The sequence below is a fragment of the Arvicola amphibius genome, chromosome 2, assembly GCF_903992535.2.
Source record: "Arvicola amphibius chromosome 2, mArvAmp1.2, whole genome shotgun sequence".
Taxonomy (NCBI): domain Eukaryota; kingdom Metazoa; phylum Chordata; class Mammalia; order Rodentia; family Cricetidae; genus Arvicola; species Arvicola amphibius.
Window position 1 is genome coordinate 75,027,257 of NC_052048.2, and position 19,727 is coordinate 75,046,983.

The 19,727-nt window shown below is 46.8% G+C and overlaps 1 protein-coding gene across 2 annotated transcripts in view; it reads left to right on the forward strand.

The window, feature by feature from the left end:
- Positions 1-10,495, forward strand: part of Tcf7l1 (transcription factor 7 like 1) — a 169,213-nt gene extending 158,718 nt beyond the window's left edge. For both annotated transcript variants that reach the window (XM_038319828.2, XM_038319829.2), the window contains 8 exons: positions 1,906-2,038; positions 3,010-3,112; positions 3,317-3,400; positions 4,160-4,303; positions 5,013-5,172; positions 5,265-5,372; positions 6,613-6,688; positions 9,129-10,495. In XM_038319828.2, coding sequence (XP_038175756.1) covers positions 1,906-2,038; positions 3,010-3,112; positions 3,317-3,400; positions 4,160-4,303; positions 5,013-5,172; positions 5,265-5,372; positions 6,613-6,688; positions 9,129-9,562 — 1,242 coding nt within the window. In that variant the 3' untranslated portion in view covers positions 9,563-10,495. The remainder of the gene's footprint in view (positions 1-1,905; positions 2,039-3,009; positions 3,113-3,316; positions 3,401-4,159; positions 4,304-5,012; positions 5,173-5,264; positions 5,373-6,612; positions 6,689-9,128) is intronic.
- The last annotated feature ends 9,232 nt before the right edge of the window (positions 10,496-19,727 follow it).

The following is a 19,727-nucleotide window of genomic DNA, read 5'->3' on the forward strand; positions in this document are numbered from 1 at the left end:
CTCAGCTTACGCTGTGATCCTCAAGCTCCTGAGGGCAGCTGGAGAGAGAAGGGAGTGAGAAGAGCAGGCTGTAGCTGCCTGAAAGAAGAGGCTTGCTCAGCAGCTTTTACTTCCTGTCTCTTCCCTAGCTCATTTTCTGCACAATGATGCCCCCTAGTGGCAGACGATAACAATGGACAAGACATTTAGTTTGGTTTATTAGACCTAGATTTGCAAATTGCACTCAGGTTTCCTTCTTTGTGTTCTTTGACATTGGCACCTGACATTCTTTACGAGACAGACAGACTGACTGACTGACTGACTGACTGACTGATTGACTGACTGACTGACTGACTGTCTAGAGAGAACACTGTCCCAGGCTCGCTTTCAACTCACTACGTAGCAAAAAAATGACCTTCAACTTCTGACCTTTCTTCTTCCACTTCCCCAATGCAAGTGCCTAGGTTACAGGTACATGCCATGACACCTAGTTCATTCAGTGCTGGGGTCAACCCAGGCCTTCAAGCATGCTAGATGACTGAGCTACATGCCCCAACCCAAAACTTCATACCATAAAATGACAAAATGATACAAATAAGTGTAAATTAAAAACGGAGGCATGAAGCTGGAACAGATGAGTTTGAGACCAGCCTGGACCACATAATGAGCTGATGTCAGAAATCATGAGAGGTTGGCGGCAGGGGCGGCTTACATGGCCTGCTTGTGTAGCAGTCACTTTTAAACCCCTAGTTTGTTTTCCCAACTGAGATGGTTTTGTGTAATTCTCTTTATTTTTGTTTTTCATTATATTTCTCTGTATGTGTGTGTGTGGACATACTTGTTTAATGGTATTCTCGTGGAGGTCAGAGGCCCTGCTATGTGGGTTCTAGGTATAAACTCAGGTTATCAGGCAATGGTAGAAAACACCTTGAACTCTGAACCTTCTGATCGTTCTCCATGATTCTTCTGTCTTACTCTTCTTTGGTAATAGTCCTGTTACGTTCATAGTGCCAACAGTCACCTTCTGACAAACCATCCCCAAGAAACCCAAGCACAGCATTTGGATGCACTGGTTTCTTAGCGATCTGATGTCAGAATTAGTTGCTGTTTATGGTTTTAGTTGTGCTGTATATTTTGTGGATCTACAACCAGTGGTGATGGCCAGTAAATAAAGTGAAAACATTACTAGGGTTTTTTGTTTGGTTGGTTTTTGGTGTTTTTTTCTTTGAGACAGGGTTTTTCCTTGTAAGCCTGGCTGTCATGGAACTCACTCTGTAAACCAGGCTGGTTTGAACTCACAGAGCTCCAGCACTAGGATTTTAACCTTCCTCATCTACTACATCTAATAAACACAGAGGGGTAGGAAGTTGCTCAGCATGAAGACCATTTCCACCACCAAGACCAGCGCAGCTCATGATCGGGTTGGGTTTTCTACCCCTTGCTCTGCCCACCTTAACTCTGCAGAAAGACCTGTGAGCCTACGATGCTCCAGGGCCTGAGGAGATTGGAGTTTGTAGTGTGAGCGCCAAATGAAAAGAAAGGCTGCAGGAAGGAGCGGCGAGTTCAGAGAGCCTTTCGTCTGTGAGTCTGAACTTGGCAACGAACCTGAGATTTCCTGTTTCCATGGAAGTGGTCTAGAAAATGTACTAAGCCCTCCTCCCATCCACAGAGATGACGTAGTTCATTAGAACTGAGCAGCCCACAGGCACCTCACTGCACCTGTGAAGGGGTACTGTGCGGGGCCAGAGAGGGGGTTCCCTGGACTCTCTCGTCCTCTTGTGTTGTGTCCTGCTCTCCAGGCCTGTTAGGAGGGCTGGATAGGGTGTTGCGCTGAAAAGGGCCGGTGCACATTTCGCCAGGGAGTGACAGCTGGGTGCACACTGTCTCCCTGGCCTCTGTGCCTAGTCCGTCTTCTCTCTCTTGCAGTCCAACAAGGTTCCTGTTGTCCAGCACCCTCATCACATGCACCCGTTGACACCTCTCATCACCTACAGCAACGACCACTTCTCCCCTGCTTCCCCTCCCACGCATCTCTCCCCAGAGATCGATCCAAAGACAGGTGAGTGGTCCCAGGGATGGGCTGTGCTCCCATGGAGTGGGGTTTAGAAGAATCCTTGAGTGAATAAGATCTGTATTCAGATCTTGTGGAAGTTCTCTAAAGGCTGGTTGCCTTGCCGGTTCGCTTGAGTAGTGCTTTGTTTGGTCTGGTGGGTTTCTTGTTTGTCGGGTTGGTTTTAACCTGTGGCTCCCACCTCTCCACACTGAAAGGCCGTTGTGAGGACTAAAGAAATGTTAGGCATAGAGCCTGGTACCGCTGTCCATTCAGAGTGCTGCCCAGTCTCTCTGAGGCTGTGCCTCCGTAAACCAGAATGGATGCCCTACACCATACATTTCAAATAAGGGCCTTCTGGACAGACTTTAAAATAGCTATAACACAGGGGTGGGGCTGGCTTTTTATGTGTTGTCGGTGATAATTAACTGCCCACCATACCTGTCCATCCCTGGGAGCCAAGGTCTTCATAACATTCCTACTGAGTCACTGTGGTTCTAGGAATTTTCAGAGCCCTTATTTGGAGAAATACTGATTATTGCTGGGGAGGGAAAAAGGTGGGGTGAGGATCCAGCATTTAGAAGCGGGGTGGCTTATTGGCAGAATAAGTTTATTGTACTGGGAATAAGTCAGGATTTCTAGAACACGAGTTAAAGGGTGACTCGGGATGTTTTTTGCTCTCTGTTGGGTATGTCCTGGGCCCTGTATGGATCCCTGTCCAGAAAACAAAAACAAGTTACAACCACAGAGATAGCTCCTGGGTAGCTAGAGAGACAGTATATGGGTCCTCCCTCCTTTGGATGCCCTTGAGTGGCAGCCCAGAGCTGCCCGAAGGTGGAAAGGGCAGTGATTCTGAGAGACAAGGGCTTCCCAGGGTGTGGACAGCCTGGGCTTGTGGGGAAGGAGGCTCCTGTTGGATGTTATATGGATTATGAAGGTAGGGAGAGGGGACTGTCTGACACATCTCTCTTTGGAAGCAGGAATCCCCCGGCCTCCTCATCCGTCTGAGCTGTCGCCGTATTACCCGCTGTCTCCAGGAGCTGTTGGACAAATCCCCCATCCCCTCGGCTGGTTGGTCCCACAGTAAGGAAACCCACGGCCTTTCTTACCCTCCTTCCTTCCTCCGCTGAGCTCTGCCTTCTGGATTTCTGGCTTAGACATTCCTCCTCCCAGCTTCTCTGACTTCCTGCCCCCATTTCTCACCATTTCTCTGCAGCCCCCTCAGTCTTGGCCCTAAACACCCCTCATGTCTGACTAAGTCATCTTGCTCCTTCCTCACCCTCACAGGCAAGGACAGCCCATGTACTCACTCCCTCCTGGTGGTTTCCGGCATCCTTACCCTGCCCTCGCCATGAACGCCTCAATGTCCAGGTTAGTCCTGGGGCTGGGGCCGACAACATGACGTGCTGGGATATTTGTCTATTAGCGACTGTGCCATTTCTGTCCATGAACTGGCCTGTCCCCTGTAGGTTAGTGAGCAGGTGTGGGGTTCCCTGATCCTCACTTCTCTTTGATGAGGGGGCTACCTCTTGCCAAATGCTCTTTATACCACAGCCCCATGGAATAGGGACCTCAGGACTCACTCTCTCTCTCTCTCTCTCTCTCTCTCTCTCTCTCTCTCTCTCTCTCTCTCTCTCTCTCACACACACACACACACACACACACACACACACACACACACACACAGCTAAAACCTCAGAGCCCTAGCCTGTTACCCTGCCTTCACATCCCACCTACCAGGCTCTGGGGAACAGAGTCATTTTGAACATGTCACACTGAAGCCAGAGACTAGGTGAAAATGTGTGTCTTCTGTGGTAATGTCAGATAAGGACACAAGCTATGGAAAATTGTCACAGGGGTGGCTCTACCTAACAATGGGGCTGTCAGTGGCAGATAACCTATGGCCCACAGTCCTGCCTTTCCCTGTATCTCATGCCTTCTGACTGTCACGCCTCCTGTGTTTTTCATTCCCCCTGCATCCAGCACCGGGCTTGGGTATCTTGTGTGTGGTAGGGAGTAGCATTCTTAGTCATTCCCTAAAGCTGAGAGCCTGGTTCTGCAGAACACAGTCACCCGGGTGGCACGCAGCCCTTGCCTCTCTGTTCTCATTTGTCTCCGCTGGTTTTGCAGCCTGGTCTCAAGTCGGTTCTCCCCACACATGGTGGCCCCTGCCCATCCTGGCCTGCCCACCTCAGGAATCCCCCACCCTGCCATCGTCTCCCCCATCGTGAAGCAGGAGCCAGCGCCCCCCAGTCTGAGCCCTGCAGTGAGTGCGTAAGTAAGAGGCCACCTGGATGGAGGGGACGTGAGCCACTGGCCAGTCCATGTCACTTGGTTTTCTCTCCTGGTGTCAGCTTGCAATCCTAGTCCTGCCTTCTCTCCCAGAGACTGTTTGATTTTCTACATCCCTTCCTTTAAGACTTGGTGCAATTGTTCTCATGGTCAGGTTCTAGTGGCTGTGAGGAACTAAGGGAGCTTTCAGCTCCCTGCCCTGCCATCCCAATGAAATATGAAGCCAGGAGAGGAGAAAATAATTCTCCCAAGGATTCATGAGAGCTGATGCCAGAGCAAAGACCCAGACATCATCCTCTGTCGGAAAGACAGCAGGAAAGCCCACACCACTAGTACCATGGCTAAGGAGCCCAGAGAACTATAGCCTGCCTCCTCTTCCTCTCTCTTCTCTCTCTTTGTCCCCCACCCACCCAGATCCTTTATTTATTATGTATATATGCACCAGAAGAGGGCATCAGATCTCATTACAGATGGCTGTGAGCCACCATGTGGTTGCTGGGAATTGAACTCAGGACCTCTGGAAAGAACAGTCAGTGCTCTTAACCTCTGAGCAATCTCTCCGGTCCTCTGCCCACACATGGGTACCCAAACAAGCCTCTCCTCCCAAAAGCTTTGTTCAGCTGCTAGTGAATCACCGATAGGGGGAGCTGGATGGGGGTGGCACCTAATCTCTAGCTACATGCCTCCATAGAAAATCCCCAGTTACCGTGAAAAAGGAGGAAGAGAAGAAGCCTCATGTGAAGAAGCCTCTGAATGCCTTCATGTTGTATATGAAGGAGATGAGGGCCAAGGTGGTGGCTGAGTGCACCCTGAAGGAAAGCGCGGCCATTAACCAAATCCTGGGAAGAAAGGTAAGGCCCACCCTCCTGGTGACGCGTCTCAGACCAGGCCTCCGTGGCCCTTTCCCTGATTGCTCTGTGTTTCTCAACCCTCTCTCTCTCAGTGGCACAACCTGTCTAGAGAAGAACAGGCCAAGTACTACGAGCTTGCCAGGAAAGAACGGCAGCTTCATGCACAGCTCTACCCAACCTGGTCAGCCCGGGACAACTATGTAAGTGTTCGTGCTGTGGGGGGACTCAGACACACACACACACACCTGGATGCACACACACAACTGTGCAAGTGTTCAGGCTGTGCTGGTACTCAGACACACACACACACATGCATACAACTATGCAAGTGTTCAGGCTGTGGGGGAACTCATACACACACACACCTGGACACACGCATGCAACTATGTAAGTGTTCGTGCTATGGGGAAACTCATACACACACACACCTGGATGCACACGCGCACACACACAACTATGTAAGTGTTCGTGCTATGGGGAAACTCATACATACACACCTGGATGCACATGTGTGCGCACACACACAACTATGCAAGTGTTCAGGCTGTGGGGGAACTCGTACACACACACACACACCTGGATGCACGAGCACACACACAACTATACAAGTGTTCAGGCTGTGGGGGAACTCATACACACACACACACACACAATTATGCAAGTGTTCATGCTGTGCAGAACTCAGGCACACACACACACCACCCCAGGAGCTGCACATCTTCGGGGTGCAGAGGAGAGAAAAGAAACAACTCCAGTTTGCTTTTAGAGGAGTAGCCTTGTTCTCTAGAAAACAAGGAAACCAAGTTTGAATTCTTAGGGTCCATGTCTAGAAATTCTTTGAAACTTGTCAGGTTTTTTTAATATGATTTCTTTTTGTGATAGATCGGAAAGTAAATTATTTGCTTTGCCAGAAAATGAGCATTAATCTCCAACACAGAGAGCCTGGCATGGTGCTGTGTTCTTGGACTCTCAGCACTGGAGAGGAGGAGGCAAATCCGTGGGGCTCACTAGCCAGTCTAGCCTGTGTGGCAAGTTCCAGGCCAATGAAGAAACTATGTCTCCAAAAAAGGTGGACAGTGCCTAAGGAATGACATCCGGCCCTCTGGTCCCCATGTGCACTGCAAACGTGCACACACATACATGCACACGCCCAAGGAGCGGGCAGGGGGAAAAGAGGCTTCTAAAAGACTAGTAACCTCTTCTAGGGAGTACAGGATAAAGGAAACAGAGTAGCTTGGAAGCCATCAAGCCCAAGAGGCCTGGCTGCCCCAACCAGAGGGACTTTTTGAGAAGGAAGGGCGGGGTCACTCTGCCTCCTTTCCTAACACCCTCGCCAGGAGCAATCAAGAGACGGGGGACTGGCACCTGTGTTCTGGGTCCTCTCGCAGAGCTGGTGTTATTCTGTCATTATTCATTTCATCCTGTGGCCATGTGTTCCAGGGGAAGAAGAAGAAGAGGAAGAGAGAAAAGCAGCTGTCCCAGACACAGTCACAGCAGCAAATCCAGGAGGCAGAGGGTGAGTCCTGGCTGGGGTCTCTAGGAGAACACGAGCTGTCAGAGCCTCATAGAAAACTTGGAGGGTTTGGGGATTTCCCCAGTTACTCTCCTTAAGATAATCAGTATTTGAGGGGTGGGGTTCGAGACAGGGTCTCTCTGTAGCTTTGGAGCCTGTCCTGGAACTCCCTCTGTAGACCAGGCTGGCCTCGAACTCACAGAGATCCACCTGTCTCTGCCTCCCAAGTGCTGGGACTAAAGGTGTGTGCCACCACCACCTGACGATAATAAGTATTTTTATTTATTTATTTATTGGTTTTTTGAGACAGGATTTCTCTGTAGTTTTGGAGCTTGTCCTGGAACTAGCGCTTGTAGACCAGGCTGGCCTCAAACTCACAGAGATCCTCCCACCTCTACCTCCCGCGTGCTGGGATTAAAGGTGTGCACCACCACCGCCTGGATGATAATAAGTATTTTAAAGTGAGAGAAACCAACAATCTTTTCAAAGCCCAGGTGTGTCTCAGTCCCTCTGAGTTGTAAGAGTTATTCAGTAAAAATAAGAATTAGCTGGAATTAATCTCTGAAATTCCCTTCCAATAGTGGCATACTAGAGACAAAAAGAGCACTTGGTTTACTTACTTTTCTCGTTGCCTTGACAAAACACCTGATACCTTGCAAAAGCAACTAAAGAAAGGCTTTGTTTTGTCTTAGAGCTTGAGGATCCCATCCCTCATGGTGAGAGGACCCTGCAGCTGATCATACTGTATTCTTGGTCAGTAGGCAGGGGGGGTGAAAGTGGGTGCCCAGCTTGTTCTCTCCTTTTATGTAGGACCTCTGTCAATGTTCAGGGTGGGTGCTCCTTGCTCTGTTAAAACTGTCTAGAGACATTTTATGGACACTTAGAGGCGTGTTTCTATGGTAATGGTGAAGATCGCTATGGATTCCCCGGAATTCGGTTTTCTTTGGTTGCACACCAGAATAAACAGTGTTGCCATTGTTCAGGAACCACATCACACAAAACGCTGTAATAGATGAGGACTAGCACGGAGCCTTGCTCGGGGTGACGGGTTTTAGGTCCTGGCCTTCGTCTCAGTATAAGGCTGATGGGTAACTAATGTGCTCGTGCCGTTTGCGGTACACTGGCCTCATAATCTGTATGTTCCTGTGCAGCCGCATACAGTAGTAGAATATAGAGACGATACAAAACCTGTTATGTGACACGCCACAGTTCTCCGCAGGAGTGCCCCCATCTCTGCACCATGAGCCAAGGATTTTAAAACAGGCTGGGGATTCATCTCAACAGTTAAGGGCTTTAAGGAGGGGGTGATGAGGTGGGAGACTTTAAACTGATAAGATTCTGAGTGCGTCTTTGTCAGTTTGAGCATTTGGTTTTTAGACTGTGCCTTCTCTGGGTGTCCTTACGTGTAGTTTCCTAATCTTGGAATCTTTGAAAGACCTGGAGAGGCGTGCAGCTCAGTTGAGGGAATGCTTGCCTAAGCATGCACGACGCTCTTGAGCCTGGCAGCCAGCACCACATCAAACAGAGGTTGTACTGCGCATCTATCCCCACACTTCAGAGGTAGAAATGGGACCCTGAGATTGTTCTTGACTCCAGTCTGAGGCCATCCTGGGATACATGAGAGCCTGTCTCAAACAAACAAGTAAAGCCCTGACTGGAGTTGGAAGTCAGTGGATTAAGTCTGTGCAAGCAAGAGCTGTCTTCTGATGCCTGGTACCCACGGAAAAGATACCATGCATCTAATTACTAAGAACAGCAGGCTTTATAGCCAGTGAGCGATTCTGTCTCAAAAAAGAAGGTGGAGAGTGGAGAGTTGGCTCAGTAGTGAAGAGTGCTTGTACCCATCTGTATCTCCTGTTACAGGGCATCTAATGCCCTCTTCTGGCCTCCACAGGTGCCAGGCACACCTGGTACACAGACACGTACAGCCTTGACCTCTGCCCTCCACACATACATGCACACACACACACCCCACAATATAATATTTTCAAGTATTTTTCAAGCAATCTTAATGATTCCAATGCACAGTCATCCCTCAGTATCCTTCAGATTGGCTCCAGGGCCCCACCGTACTCCGCTTCTCAGATCGCTGATCCACAGATGTTTGAGTGCCTTGAGTAGGTGGTCTTGTATCTATATATAGCTATGCGGATCCTCCAGCTATGTTACAGCACTCTAGATGCTTCTAACGTCCCATACAATGAATGCTGTGAAAACAGCTACTAGGTTCTATTTGCTTCGTGGAAAAAACAGCAAGGAAAAGAAAATGTGTGTGTGCGGAAAAGATTTTTTTTTTCCCCTGACTATTTTCATTGGTTCTGGGTTGAATCCACAGAGGGGGAGCCACCGATCCACAAGGCTAACTGTACCGGTGTCTGGCCACTGCTCTTCCCCCTCCCATTGCTCCCAGCTGATCGTTTTTCCCTTGTGCTTTTGTCTTTAGGTGCTCTGGCCTCCAAGAGCAAGAAGCCATGTATTCAGTACCTGCCCCCTGAGAAGCCTTGCGATAGCCCCGCCTCTTCCCATGGCAGCACGCTGGACTCGCCTGCAACTCCCTCCGCAGCCTTGGCATCGCCAGCTGCCCCTGCGGCCACCCACTCCGAGCAAGCCCAGCCCTTGTCCCTCACCACCAAACCGGAGACCCGAGCCCAGCTGGCTCTCCATTCAGCTGCCTTCCTGGCCGCTAAGGCCACAGCCAGTAACTCCAGCCAGATGGGCAGCCAGCCGCCACTCCTATCCAGGCCCTTGCCCCTGGGCTCCGTGCCCACTGCTCTGCTGACCTCTCCCCCTTCCTTCCCAGCTACCCTCCATGCCCATCAGGCCCTCCCCGTGCTACAAGCCCAGCCTCTTTCCTTGGTCACCAAGTCTGCCCACTAAGCTGCCCCCTGTTCTATGCAGGCTGTCTCGGGACTCCAAGTAGGAATGATTCAGAAGAGAGGAGGGGATAAAAGGAAACATTATTGGTCAATATTTGACCACTCTGGACTGTTCTGTAAAGTGACTGGTAACGGCAGTGCTTTACGACTATAGATGTAACCAACAGCTGATCTTCAGGCTTTTTTAAAAAAAAAGAAAAAAAAAATACAAAATAAAACCTTCATCACCCCCCCCCCCAAAAATCTTCACAAGAAAGCACTGAAAAGCAGTGTGTTGCTCTCGCCCCATGCGCTGTGGTGGGTATTCCTGGGCGGAAAATGCCTCTCTACCTCTTCTCTTCCTGACTTTCTGCCCTCCCTTGTCCTCACCGGTCCCACCTGCCCTAGCTCCCCCACCGCATCTGCCATGTTGCCTGGCCTGGAGTTCTAGCCTGGCTCCCTTCCTCCAGGTCACTCTTGTTCCTTAGCACAAGTATTGTCATGTGTTCAGTACAGTTCATGCCCCTCTGTCCTCTGCCCGTTGTAAGGCCATGACCACGTGTGATCACATCTTGGCCTGATCCGTTCCCACCAGCATCCCCCTCTCCTTCGGGCCCCCATGGGCCAGCCTCTGAGAGCTTTCGTGGTGGGGAAAGAGGTCCTTCCTCTGAAATGATCCCCTACCCCTGCATTTAAAATGACTCAAGGTGCCTCCAAGAAGTCTGTGTTCCTCTCGGTGCACAGTTGAGTCTTCCTGCCTCGCAGTTCCCACTGCCTGGCTCCTGTCCTTCAGTGTGTGCTAGTCCAATCTGCCGAAGTTCTAAGACCCTCTGCCCCTCCCCCACCACCTCACAAGCTCCTTCTGTGTGTATTTCATTTTGTTTTTATGGTTTTTGGAGCAATTTAAACTCCCAGTTTATTTTCACAAAAGAAAATAAAATTACAGTTGCAAGACTGTTTCTGGATGTTTCTTTAGACCTTTTGTTGAATCCAGCCACTGCCTTCCTGCCAAGCTCTGGGTTAAAGTTTTGCAGGCCACTGATCATAAGAAGCTCAGGCAGCTTCTAATCCTCCCCACCCCCAATAGCTTTCTTTATGTGTATGAACATTTTGCCTGCATGTATATATGTGCACCATGTGTGTGCCTGGTGCCCTCAGAGGTCAGAAGAGAGTTTTGAATCCCCTGGCTGTTGTTATGGAGTAATATAAACCACTATGTGGGTGCTGGGAACCAAACCCAGGTCCTTCGGAAGAACAAATGCTCTTAACCCTGAGTCATCTCTCAACCCCATCTTCCAGTCTTAAAGGCACGTTCAGTGTTGACCATTGAGACCCCCAAAGTGTGAATCTTATAATTTATGATTGATTTAAAGAGATTTCTAATGTGGAAGTATTCTGATTATGCTCCTCACCCCCCCTTTATTAGAGTTGCTAAGGAGTGCTTGCTGGATGCCCTTTGAACTTTCCGTGGTTTCCAGCCCTGTGGCTGGTGTCACTCAGTGGCTTTCTTCAGACATAATTTACTAATTTATACTTACATTTTACCCATTCGAAATAGCGGGCAGGGCTGGGGGTACATCTCAATGACCTCTGTAAAAGGCTTTGAATTTGATAGCAATACTGCCAATTAAAAATGACGTGGTATTTATCATTGCGTGTGGCAGATGAGCAAGCTGTTATGGTGGTCAGAGGACTTTCCGAACCAATTCCACCTTCCAGGGATGCAACTCAGGTCTTCACAGCAGGCTTGTGTAGCAAGTGCCTTTATCCGCCAAGCCATCTTGCTTTTGTTTCCAGAGGAGGTGTTGAGACAGGGTTTCTCTGTATAACAGCCTTGGGACTGTCCTGGAACTCACTCTGTAGACCGAGTACTCACTGAGATCCGCCTGCCTCTGCCTCTCAAGTGCTGGGATTAAAGCTGCACATCCACCGCCCAGCCATCTTGTATTTTTTTAAAAGAAGACAATCTTACTGGGTTTTAGTATGATAAACCATGAATCCATGTATCCATTGCCACGACCAATTAAAAGAAAATCTAAGTTTTTCTGTAGTGTGAAGCGGCGGGGCTGCGTCCCGCCTGCGTCCCGCCACCCGCCACCTGGCTAGCTTTACCCAAAATAATTACAGGGAAACTGTATTCTTTTAAACACTGCCTGGCCCATTATCTGTAGCCTCTTATTGGTTAATTCTCACATCTTCCTTTAACCCATATTTAGTAATCTGGGTAGCACCACGAGGTGTGGCTTACCAGGAGAGATCTTAACCTGCGTCCATCTCGGAGAGGAGCAGCATGGAGTCTCACTATGGCGAATGCCTGAAGCGTCTCCCCAACTCTGCTTCCTTGTTCCCACAATTCTGTTCTGTCTACTCTGCCTACCTAATTTTCTGTCTCTTAAAGGGCCAAGGCAGTTTTCTTTATTAATTAACCAATGAAAGAAACATAGACAGATAACTCTCCTCCATCATTTCCCCTTTTTCTGTTTAAACAAAAAAGAAAGGCTTCAACTTTAACATAGCAAAATTACATATAACAAAACAGTTATCAAGCAAGTATTACAGTTACAATATTTAAATCTATTTTATCTTTTATCATAACTAAGGAAATCTATAACTATCTATTTATTCTTCAACTCCATCAAAGACTCCAGAAGGATATAATATTACCTAAGTAAACAAGTCATTTGTAACTTTCAAACTCTAGAAATGACAGAGACAACTCGCTGCCTAGACAGTCACCCAAAGTTCCTCTGTACCGTTGGGGCATCCATCTTCAGCCTTCAGGCCCATAGTGTCCAGCAGACTTTTTCATGAAGCAGGAAATTCCAAAGACAGTTCAGTCACTTTCTGCTGTGTCCTGCAGAACGTCTCGCAGACTCTTTCATGAATCTGAACCCCGAAAGACCATCTCACCTTTAGGCAAGTTCAGCAGTCCTCTCTCTGCGGGTTCTTTGTGTCCAGTTTATGGAACAGTCCAGCCAAGAGCAGTTTCTTGCCCAAATGGCTAACAAACTCCATAAGTAGCCTCTTCGATGCCCATCTTCCTCTCGAAGTAGATTGGTGCTGCCAGGAGCAGACGTGTCTCATTGTCATGAAAAACCCTAAGTTATTAAAACATTAAATGCCATATTCTGCAGTCTTTGAAAGATATGAAGAATGTCTATCTAACTGAAATATATCTCTACATATCTAGAAAATCTAATAACATGACTACAAGCTTAACTATTATCAATGATTATCCATTAACAATCTATATTTCCTAATTATACATTACATTTTTTAAAATGAACTACAATCACAATAGCTTAATCAAAATCAGAAATACATATACATATAACAAATTGACCTTAAAATCCATACCAATGCAAATTATTCATATCTATATCATATCCCCCTTTAAATGTAAAAGAACATTTATAAACAATATTTGGGAAAATGGGCGCAGTTATTTCTCTCCAAACTGCTTCCTGCTGAATGGGGGCGCTGTTATTTAGGTCTTTCATGGTGTAACCTGTGTGCTAGGTTCCTCTCAGTTGGCAGTTGAGTGAAGTAATTTTTTGAAGATGTTCACAGCAACCTTTCAGGAGGGCGTGGTCTATCATACCATATTGGGATAGAAGCAATCCACAGAGTCTCGTCCTCTGTGAAAACAAAAGAAGAAACTCTTTTCCAAAGCATCATGTTCTTAGATCCAAATCCTGAAGTCATACCGTTAAGATGTCCATTCTGATCTAGCCTGGCAGCCCATATAATGAAATGTCTCTCTGTACTTAGCTCCTTTACAGTCAAAAAAATCAAAGAAAACACAACAAAATACATAATCCAGACTCTCTGTGAATTTTCCATTTTTACGTGGCTTATTTTTACTCTCAATTAATTTATTCTGTCTCTTTAAACAGTTTACCCTTTTTTAAAGGCATTAACTTTATTCTCTATATTTTCTTTTTCTCTCTTTTAAGCCTACGTGAGCCATTTAAAGGCCTTTTATGTCTGAATCTTTATTATTGTGAATCTGTAATTTTTTAATATCCAGGAGCACTTCTTGAAAGGTTAACCACTTCTTAAAAACTTAAGTTACGCCAGGTAGAGGTAATACAGTACCGCCTGTTTACAGCCAAGTCTAAACCTTAACTGCGCTGTTATTATGGTAATTACGATAGACCTGCCTGAGGTCAGCACAGTTTACCAGGGCGGAGCAGAGCCAGAGCTGCTACTGCCTCAGTCGTTTGGTGTCCCTGAGCTGCACACAGTTATAGGTACACAGCAGTCCACATTGGAGCTGCACTCAGCAGTTTAATTCTGATACTGAGCGTGCAGCACAGAAACTCTTTATCCAAGTTACAGTCAAATCTGACACGCAGAGCACCGCGCAGTCTGAAAACACCTCTCTCTCTATGGCGGCAGGAATCCGCCATGCTCTCCCGCTCGCCTAAGCCTGATTCCGCCATCTGCCCAGGTGCAGGTGGGGAGCAGTGAGCCATTGGCATCATCTCAGAGCACTTTCTTTCCGATCCCAAGCAGGCACACAAACATCCAGTTCATAAAAGCCATTGAAATGCTTTAAAGCCAGAGTTTGCACTGGCAGCACAGCACAAGGAAGCCGCGTTTTAAAATGACTCAGCTTTTTCTCTGTCGCTATTGCCGAAACAGGAAATCTCTCTATAGTACGTCCAGGCAAACAGCAAAAAGCTGTGTTAAACACTCTCTCTCCTTTATTTGAAGCTTTTACAGGTTTTTACGTGGATTTAGTCACCACGTTGGAGCGCCAATCTGTAGTGTGAAGCGGAGGGGCTGCGTCCCGCCACCCGCCACCTGGCTAGCTTTACCCAAAATAATTACAGGGAAACTGTATTCTTTTAAACACTGCCTGGCCCATTATCTGTAGCCTCTTATTGGTTAATTCTCACATCTTCCTTTAACCCATATTTAGTAATCTGGGTAGCACCACGAGGTGTGGCTTACCAGGAGAGATCTTAACCTGCGTCCATCTCGGAGAGGAGCAGCATGGAGTCTCACTATGGCGAATGCCTGAAGCGTCTCCCCAACTCTGCTTCCTTGTTCCCACAATTCTGTTCTGTCTACTGTGCCTACCTAATTTTCTGTCTCTTAAAGGGCCAAGGCAGTTTTCTTTATTAATTAACCAATGAAAGAAACATAGACAGATAACTCTCCTCCATCATTTTTCCCAAGAGAAACTGTATCCGTTGAAGGTGACTCCCTATCTGCTCCACTCCAACACAAGCCAGCCAGTAATCTATTTTATCTCTATAAATTTGTTTATGCTAGGATTTATCCAAAATAATTCGACATGAGGTCATCTATCACCAAGTTCCCTGTGTCATGTTTTCAAGTGTACCCGTGTTATACCTTGGATCAATATTTTGATATTTTTTAACAGCAGTAAAATGCATTTAGCATGAGTTTAACATTTTTGTATTTAGGGCTGGAATATAGCCCAACTGCTAGAGTACTTGGCTAGCACGCGCAGCACCCAAGTTTCAGTCCCCAGCACCACATAAGGCCAAGTGGAAGCAAGACGACCAGACCAGAAGTTTATTGTCATCTTTGGCTACATAGTGAGTTTGAGGCCAGCTTATGTGACATGAGCTCCTGCTTTAAAAAAAAATAAATAAAACCATTTCGGGGGCTGGAGAGATGGCTCAGTGGTTAAGAGCATTGCCTGCTCTTCCAAAGGTCCTGAGTTCAATTCCCAGCAACCACATGGTGGCTCACAACCATCTGTAATGAGGTCTGGTGCCCTCTTCTGGCCTGCAGACATACACACAGACAGAATATTGTATACATAATAAATAAATAAAAAAAATAAAAATAAAACCATTTCGCCATTTCCAGGTAGCATTCAGTACATTTACAACCCTGCGACCGGGATTGCTCTCTAGTCAGGCTACAAAGATGGCTCAGTACTTAAGACCCTTGCTGCACAGTCACGGGGCCAAGTTCGGATCTGAGCACCCACATTAACGACTGACCCTCGCACACCTTTCAGTCCAGCTTAGAAAACTCAGGCTCCACGCTGAGGGAGAAACCTTGCTTCAAAGTGTTCAGCAGAGGATGAATGAAGAAAGCTGAACACCCTTTTCCGGCACTTACCACACCCAAACAGACACAGGTGCACATACAGTCATATGCATAGATGTGTACAAATACATCTTTTTATTTATCTATTTGGTTTTTTAATACAAAATCTTGCTATGAAGCCTTGGCTGAACTGGGATTCACTTTGTGACTGGCCGTGAACTCACAGAGATCTGCCTGCCTCTGCCGCCCCAGTGTTGGAACTAAAGGTGTGCTATGAAAAAGAGCAAAAAGTGGGGGGTGGGGTCCTTAATTCCTATCATGCTCTGAGCAATGACGAAGGCCACACAGGTTCTTTTACTATTGAATGGTTTCTATTGACTAGACTTCCATTTGCTTGCATTCTGCCTCACAAGGAAGTGTTTACCAGGAGATGGTTGTGTTTGGCAGCCATAGGGTAGGTCACATTGAGGAACTAGGACAGGGTGGAGAACTGGAAACTGTAAACAGTGACTAGTCCCTGGTTCAAAAGAGTAGCTGAATAGCTAGCCGTACCGCTCAGTTAGTAGAGAGCCTGCCTAGCACACACAAAGCCCTTGAGAGGATCCAAGGTTCGAGGCCATCCTCTGCTGCAAATCTAAGTGGAGGTCAGATTGGAATACTTAGACACTCTCAAAAAAACAAAATAGCACAAGGTATGATGGTGTACACCTTTAATCTCAGCATTCTGAAGGCAGAGGCAGGTGGATCTCTGTGAGTTCTAGACCAAAATGGTCTACATAGCAAGTTCCAAGCTAGTCAGGGCCACATAGTAAGACCCTGTTTAAAAAAAAATTAAAAATAGTTGCTGTAGTAACAGAATTGTAATCATTCATTACACACACACATATATATACACACATATATACACATAAATATACACACATATGAATGAATGTGTATGTATGTGTGTGTGTATATATGTATGTATGTATATGTTATGATGGTCCTGGGAATCAAACCCTGGACTTTGTAAGAAATAAGCTAACGTTCTACCACTGAGCTACCCTTCCTCCCTGCCCACTATATATATATATATAAACCACCTTGCACTTATCTGTTCATTTGATGTCAAATATTGAATGCAACCATGTTGCAGAGGACTTGTGTTCTATTCCCAGAACCCTCTGACTTTCATGAATAATGCTGTTATGTACATTCACATACAAGTATGCCAGGTAGTGGTGGCTCACACCTTTCATCCCAGCACTCGGAAGGCAGAGGCAGGTGGATCTTTGAGTTTGAGGCCAGCCTGGTCTACAGATCAAGTTCCAAAACAGCCAGGGCTACACAGAGAAACCCTGCTGTGAAAAATGAACAAACAAAAGAAGATTTTCTTTTAATTCTTTGGGGGTAACTAGGAGTGTGACCATTATGTCCCATAAGTAGCTGTTTTAATTTCTTAAGGAAGCCGCAGACTTTCTCCTAGCAGCTGCACCGTGTTCTGCTCCTACTTGCAAGCTCTGACCCACCTTTGCCTCGCCAATACTAGTTTTCTAGCTTTTCTAAACTCATATTTCATTGATTTTGATTGGTATTTCCCTAATACTGATGTACATAGCATCTTTTTGTGTACCTGTGGGCTAACTGCCCTGGCGTTATTCAAAGCCTCTGCCCGCAGTGAGCTATCCTGGTACCCTCATCAAAAATGAATTAATGACGAATGAGCAAGCTTGTTCTAAACTCGGTTCTGTCCTGTTCATCCCCGTGCCCTTGCACTAGCACCATATCGTCCTCTCTACTGGAGCGTTACAGTAGCTTTAAGGTTGGAGAGATGGCTTCGCAGTTGAGAGGACTTGTTAGTTTTTCAGAGGACCAAAAGTTGATTGCCAGCACCCTCACCTGGCAGCTCACAGCTGCCTGTAACTCTAGTTCCAGAGGACCCAAAGCCCTCTTGTGGTTTCTGTGGGTACTTAAAAGTGCATACCCACACATAGAGATACATGTAATAAATGATAAAATACATTCTAAGGTCAATCAAGTTAGGAAGCGTGAGTCCTCTGGCAGTATTTTTACAGCACTGCTGAGCTTCCATGTGAATCTTAAGATCAACTGATCGATTCTGCAAAGAAGCCAAATTAGAATTTACCAAAGACTGTTGGTGTATCAGTTTGGAAACCATATTAGCTACTTTTTCCATTGTTGTGACAAAATACCTCACCAAAGCCCACTAACAAAAAAAGGACGCATTTTGGCTCACAGTCTGAGAAGGGATAAAAATCCATCATGTTATAAAGGCATGTGGCAGGAGTGTGAAGTCGCTGTTCACTTTATGTCTGCAGAAAGAAAGCAAATGCATTCTGATGCCCAGCTTATGTCGCAGGCAGGAAGCAGATGCACGCTGGTTCTCAGTTAACTTTCACCTTTGGTTCAGTCCAGGACTCCAACCCATGGGACTGCACTGCCCGTAGTCAGAACTGGTCTTCCCTGTCATGGAAACACCCTCACAGACACTCCTCATGACGTCTCCTATCACCATTAAATTCCATACATGGAACTATTGAGATGGCTTAGTGGGAGGGCGAGAGACATGGCTCAGTGGTTAAGAGCACTTGCTACTCTTGCAGAGGACCTGGGTTTGATTCCCAGTGCTGACATGGTGGCTCACTACCATCCATCCATAACCCTAGTTCCAGAAGATCTGAAACCCTCCTCTGACTTTTGAGGAAACCAGGCATGCATGTGGTACACATGCATACATGCAGGTAAAGCACTCATGTACACAAAATAAATCTTAAAAGAAGGGGGGGCTTAGTGGGTAGAGGTGCCTGCTATCAAGCCTCAAGGTCCATCCTCAGGACCCACACACATAGAACTGATTCATGAGAGAACTGATTCCTGATTCCTGCAAACTGGCCACTGACCTCCACACGAATACTGTGGCACACACGCACACACTCACACAAATATACACAAAATAAATAAAATGTAATAAAAATTTGAAAACAGTAAAGAAATCCTGTTAAGGACTGATAAGGAGTCCCAGCAGGTGAAGACACTTCCTACCAAGTGAGGCTGAGGTCTACGTGAGATTCCCAGGATTAACATGGAGGAAGGGCAAAACCCACAGCCAGGAGTTGTCCTCTGACCTACACACACACACAAAATAAATAAGAAAAAAAAAACAGTCGAGAAAACCGTTGCTTATTTTGGAAAAAAGAAAAAGGTCTCCAATTTCTTTCCATCGAGTACGTTGGTGGTAGTTTCCATGCACACCCTCTTCAGGTTGAGGCCCTGCTTTCCCTTTTCTTAGTTGTTGGTGTTATTTTTAATCATGAAGGGATACAAAGAAATTTTAAGATTTATTAATCTACTGGTGTGGGAGAATTGCAAGTTATATTGTTTCTGTGTGGTTATTTCAGGAGTCTGGGCAGCCAGGAACACACAGCGGACTCCTACTACAATCTACTTTCAGCTTGGCACAGTGACTAACTACCACGCTGAGGCAGGAGGATGGTTTGACCTTGGGGTTCCAGGCCAATCTGGGCAACAATGTAAGACCTACCCCCCTACATACACTTTAGAAAGAAGAAGAAATTCCTTTCTGCTTCTTCCTTCAAGTGCAATTGCCGTAAGTTAAGAGGCAATGTTATCTTCTGCTTCCTCCAAGCCTGCCCCAGGAAGAAGCATGGCGTGGGGATGAGCCATGTTAGACCCGATCCTTCCTCCACACCTATCCTTTGTCTGCTCCCTCCTTACCCGCTCAGCATCTATACTCATTCTCCCTCTCAGCCCCAACATGGTCTCTACCTCCTCACTCTTGAAAGAAGGCTTACCTCTCAGAATACCTGGAACATTGAGGGCTAAGAGTGTAGCTCGGTTGGTAGAGCACCTCCTAGCACATGTGATCCAGGCACTCAGGAAGTAGGAGCTGGAGGACCAGAACTTCAAGGTCATCCTCAGGCTACAAAGCTAGTTTGCGGCCAGCTTGGAATACATGAGACCCTGTCTCAGAGAAGGAGAAAGGAAAAGAGGGTCTGGAGGGATGACTCAGAGGTGAAGAACTCTCCTTGCTCTTGTGGAGAACCCAAGTTCAAACACCGACATGACAGCCCACAGTCATCTGTAACTCCAGTTCCGGGGGACCCAGTGCCTACTTCTGACCCTTGGGTACT